This window comes from Carya illinoinensis, chromosome 6 (genome assembly GCF_018687715.1).
Source record: "Carya illinoinensis cultivar Pawnee chromosome 6, C.illinoinensisPawnee_v1, whole genome shotgun sequence".
Taxonomy (NCBI): domain Eukaryota; kingdom Viridiplantae; phylum Streptophyta; class Magnoliopsida; order Fagales; family Juglandaceae; genus Carya; species Carya illinoinensis.
This window is the reverse complement of record NC_056757.1, coordinates 5,161,299-5,166,668: the sequence shown is the minus strand read 5'-3', so window position 1 is coordinate 5,166,668 and position 5,370 is coordinate 5,161,299. Positions and strand designations below refer to the sequence as shown.

Sequence of the window (5,370 nt, the reverse complement as noted above, 5' to 3'; positions counted from 1 at the left end):
AAGAGAAGGGCCAACCTAGCCCACCCATGGGCTCATGCATGCCATGGGTCAACTTGGTCCATGCCAACTATGTTATTATTTATTGTTTATTTTAATTTAATTATTTATTTTCCAAGGGACCTATTGGGAGTTCCAAGCTGTAATCCTTATAAATAGGACCCTTAGTCTTTACATTTACATCTTTTGGCAAATTCTCTAGAAGAGGATTATTTTGTTTAGGAGATCAACAATCGGTGCTAGGCACTTGAACTTTTTGGGTGCAATTCATGAATCCCAAAGAGAGGATCACACCTTGCAATTCGTGAATAGGTGTGATTCATTTATCTTGTTCTTGCAACTTGGTGCAATTCATGAATCCAAGTTGTTGCTATCCTTGTTTTTATCAAATTACCAATTCATGAGGTTTATTTCAACTATTGTGCAATCCGCGAATCATTAGTTGATTTGTTACATTTTATTCATTTAAGTTCTTAAGCATTTTACTTTGTTCTTGAGTGTTCACCATTTTATTTTTTAGTGTTCATCATTTTGTTCTTAGTGTTCATTCTTCATTTGCCTCGTTTGATCCATCCAACCATATAGTGCCGCCCACTATAGTGTTTGCCCTAGTCCACCTCCAATGCTCTATAAGGAAACTCATTCCTTATAGGAGCCTTGACTTCCTCCAATTTTAATCCCTTAATTTAAGGAATTGATAATCCTCACAATCCCTTAAATCTCTCATCCCTTAATTTAAGGAATTGTCAATCATTTTCAATTCCTTAAATCTCTCATCCCTTAAATCTCTCAAGTCCACTTTGACTTACCAAACTAGCCCCACCAAATCTTCAAGGATTCCTACCACTTAGGAATCCTCACAAAACCCTATCCTCCATCCACTTAAATTACGCAATCCCTCAAACCACCCGATTCCTAAAATCACTCCATTCCTAGAATTCCTCAAGTCAAGAAAAACCCTCTCCACTTGCCAAAACCGAAACCCTTTCTTTCCTTGATAGATTCCTACAACTTAGGAATTCTCCCTCAATCATCTCCATCTTTTCAAATCCTACTAAAGATCCTCATCCTTTTACCTTATCCAAATCCTACATTCCCTATCTTACCTTAGCCAATTCCTAAAGTCAAGGAGCAATCTATCTTACACCCCAACCATAATCCATCACTTTTCAATTTCGTAATCCCCCTTAGCCACCACCTAAAATCCTAACTACACTTTACCATACCCACCCTAAGAATCATCCAAGTAGCCCCAACATCAAGGGCAACCATCAAGTCATTTCACCTTGCATTAAACACACCGAATCAACACTTAGCCTATTCAATTCCACCATATCCGCTATCATTCCTTCACCCAAACACTATCCTTTGTTGAAGACCAAGCAAGTTGGCAAGATCACTTGGTCACCAACATCACCAAGGTGAACTCGTGGTCCTTAGTATTAGGGACAAGACCGGAGTCCCTAATAGTAGAGTAGAAGACGACGTAACAAAATGTTGTTATTGGAAAGAAATGTTATTGCATGATTCTTACATGCATACGTACGAGTACCTAGTGCTATTTATAGATACAAATGAGTGAGTTAAAAAAGAAAAAAATTGTATTTACAGCTCATTTCAACGGATTTATATTCCTCTGTTTGTGCATGTCACGTTCATTTGGTGGATCCTTCTTCCTGCATTTAGTTTCTTCTTGTAATCTTAACATGGTGGGTCATATTCTTGGCCAGGGAGGTCGAATCACTGCCTGAAGTGTTTGTTGAACTGGAAGTGAGCAGCATCCTAATTAGGATACTTTGGGTGTAAGGAAAGAGGCACCAAAGAAAAAAGCTAGCTGATCGACCAAGCAGCAGATGTTGTTGTTGAACATTAGGATTTTGGTTCATTGGCAGCAGGGGCTCGGGTTGTGGCAATGAAGAGGAATGCTACTTCTGTCCGTCAAGCTGCAACTTATGGGGCAGCTGGTATCACCCTTGATCGTCCACCACCACCCAAGTTTTAAGGCCCTCCATTAGAGTCGGGGATATTTTTTGTAAGAAGAAATGGAGGTGCCAAACGATTCCATCGATAAGAACTCTTGCCTCCGACTCAAAACAGAACAAAACATTCCTTCCTCAACGCAAGGCCTCTGATCGCCCATTCATACTAGATCTAGTTGCATTTTATTGAAATTTAGAGAATAACCCAAATGGGAGATAAACAAAGCCAATAAAGCACCTGCATAGGCTGTTTTGCTGAAAGCGCAGGCAAAAGGAAAAGAGAAGGAGAAAGAAAAAGGTAAAGGGAATTTTAATTAAAGACCCTAAATGAACGAAAAGATAATACAAATTTCTATTGCATTTGCAGTTATTTACTTTCCGCTTTTTTCTTTTTCTCCAATATTATCTTCGCATGGAAGAGTTAAAATATTTTCTGCTTTTAGTCTTGGAGCCAAATCTTTGTATCTGCAAGCAAAGTCACTAGTATCCTTTTACTGACAATTTTGATAGATCATCAGTTGAGAAACTTGTATTCAAATTGGTATACAGCAAAATACTTCACTATCAACCTCAAGTGCTTAATATTGCAACACCAACACTTCCATCTGATGAATGACTCAAGTCCAAAGTGATTTAAGTACATACATCAGCATTATTTTCTCATCAACTTCTCCTTCAGCCTCTTAACTGCAGCCTTCAGAGTTTCGTCATCCTTGCAGAATGTAAATCGCACCAGATTCTTTCCATCTTCAGGGTTTAAGTAAAATACGCTTGTCGGAATTGCTACAACCCCAACTTCCTTGATCAGATACTCGCAAAAAGCAACATCATTTTCCAGCCCATAAGGGGTATGATCTACAACCACAAAGTAGGTTCCACTTGATGGAAATACCTTGAAACCAACAGCCTTCAATCCCTCCACCAGAATTGCCTTCTTTGCCATGTAATCTCTCTTAAGCTCCGCATAGTAAGAGTCTGGGGCTCTAAGGGCAACTGATGCTGCCCACTGCATTGGAGTGGAAATAGCAAAAGTGAGGAAAGAATGTGCCTGCCGCACTCCCCACGTCAAATGCGGAGGAGCTATTGCCCACCCAATTTTCCACCCTGTTAAGGAGAATGTCTTACCCAACGAATTCATAGTAACTGTACGCTCATACATTCCTGGAAGAGATGCCATGGAAATGTGATCCATTTCAAAAGCCAACTTATCATAAACTTCATCTGAGAAAACCAACACATCATTCTCAATGCAGAGAGATGCAATCAGATTGAGTTCTTCTCTGGTGAACATCTTTCCAGTTGGGTTATGGGGAGTATTTATAAGTATTGCACGTGTATTCTTTGAGATAGCAGACTTCAGCTCATTGATCGGGACAGCAAAATCTGGTGGGCGCAACGTTACACATTTGATATTGGCACCAGCCATGGAGAGAGTGGCCTCATATGAATCATAAAAGGGAGCAAAGAGGATCACCTCATCCCCGGGATTTATCAACCCTAAGATAGTAGAAGCAATTGCTTCAGTGCAACCACAGGTAACAGTAACTTCTTTATCAGGGTCCACCAGAAGTCCAGCGTCTTTCTTGAACCGTTCGGCTATAGCATTGTTTAATTCTGAAACTCCAAATCCACGAGCATATTGATTTTTTCCATCCTTAATGGCTTGAATTGCTGCTTCCTTTACAAACTCAGGACCATCAAAGTTGGGAAAGCCTTGGCCAAGGTTAATTGCCCCATGCTTGATGGCAAGACTACTCATTTGTGTGAAAATTGTCGTTTTGAACTTCTCCAATCGCTTTGCAACCTGACAAAAAGAGGCCAATTCATTAGAATTAGGAATAGTTGACAGAATAAAAATAATGATAAACAATTTGTTGCCTTTTCTTAGAAAAGAAAACTGAATAGAAGGTTTAGCCATAAGAAAAAGCACTAACAAATGCTCGATAGGTTATTTTATCAACTTCAAACATCTAGTTTAGAACCTTGGATGTCAAAAGCTTCTGGAGGTAACACAGTGAGAGGCCGAATTACATAATGCTAAAACTAAAACAAGACCGAAAGGATTTAACGAAAGTGAAGAGAGAGAGAGAGAGAGATGGCAGCAGATACTTGTTGACGAACATAATTCCCGATCGTGGGAATTCCTTAGTTTCTGTCAACATTTAAACGCGTTCCTCTTATTTAAAAATCCAAGCACTGATTCCCTAACAAGATTGGAAAGGGATCATGGACCATTTGAAAGTTAACTTTTGAATTGATCATAATACGCATGCTTCAGCTTCGGGTGGAGGATTTCATAAAACCAACTATTGTAGCTAACTTTTGAATTGAATTGTAGTCAATATGGTAATATTTGCAATGACTCAGGAATGGCCATGTAGCACTTTTTCTCTGAACCTTTTCCTTTCTGAAAACTTCTTAACAGAAGAAAAGCCTCAATTTCTTAAGTAAAAGTTGCGTATAGCAACAGAGCCCCGCAATTCAACTAAAGTGGGCAAAGTGATTAGTCGGAAGAACCTTATATTTTCCATCGAAAACAAAATTAAAGAACCAATTAGTAGCATAGAGATAACAATGATTGTTGGGGAAGTTGGTTAAATTATTTTTTTATTTGTAAAGAAATATTCAGCTTGTATGAAGAAAAGAAAGAAAAAAAGGCAAGCTTAATTTCCAAAGAAACGAAATACCAATCCATTTCCCAAGCAAGCCCTTCTTTTTAGATTGACATCAAGTATACAAAGGCTAAAAATAGGAAGAGATTTTTCTTATATTTACCAAAAAGGGGGGAAACCCATTTCATTTCAAACCAGACGCCAATACATACATACATATATATATATATATATATAGACAGCGGAAATCAAATTGGGTAATACCTGCAAAGGTTGAGGCGACTTGGGGATGGGCTGGGTAGGAGCCGAAAAGGCGTCTTCCTCGGTAGAAACGGTGGACATGGCGGCGAAGAAATATGGGAAACCGCAGCTCCGTTTGATTCCGCCCCTAAGACTACCACCGTGGCTTTCACTCAAGTGCTTGGAAATGGAAAGCAAGGCCAATGACAATGGATTAAATCGCATTTCGGGACATGTCCAGGTGCATTTGCTGATGTTTTAAGCGCAGAGTAGGTGGGAGGACAGGTTGTGGGGCCAAGCATTTCACATACGGTAATGATACACTTATTACACTTTTATCATTATTTTATTATTTATAATGTATTTATTTTTTTATTATTTTCTTTTAAATATTTTTTTAACATTCTTAACCATTAAAAAAAATTTTAAAAATATATAATTTTAGTGATAGTCACTTATTTAATCATTAAGTAAAAAAAAAAATTTTAAAAATTAAAAATTAAAAAAAATAATAAAAGAGTAATAAAATAATAATAAAACTA

General features: G+C 38.1%; 1 protein-coding gene across 1 annotated transcript; it reads right to left on the bottom strand.

The window, feature by feature from the left end:
• Positions 1–2,434: 2,434 nt before the first annotated feature.
• LOC122314053 (probable N-succinyldiaminopimelate aminotransferase DapC) lies at positions 2,435–5,086 on the bottom strand (the record flags this gene model as incomplete). The annotated part of the gene is made up of 2 exons (XM_043129435.1): positions 2,435–3,780; positions 4,853–5,086. Coding segments are annotated over 2 exons (1,386 nt in total), but the record flags the coding sequence as incomplete, so codon positions are not given.
• Between the last annotated feature and the right edge of the window lie 284 nt (positions 5,087–5,370).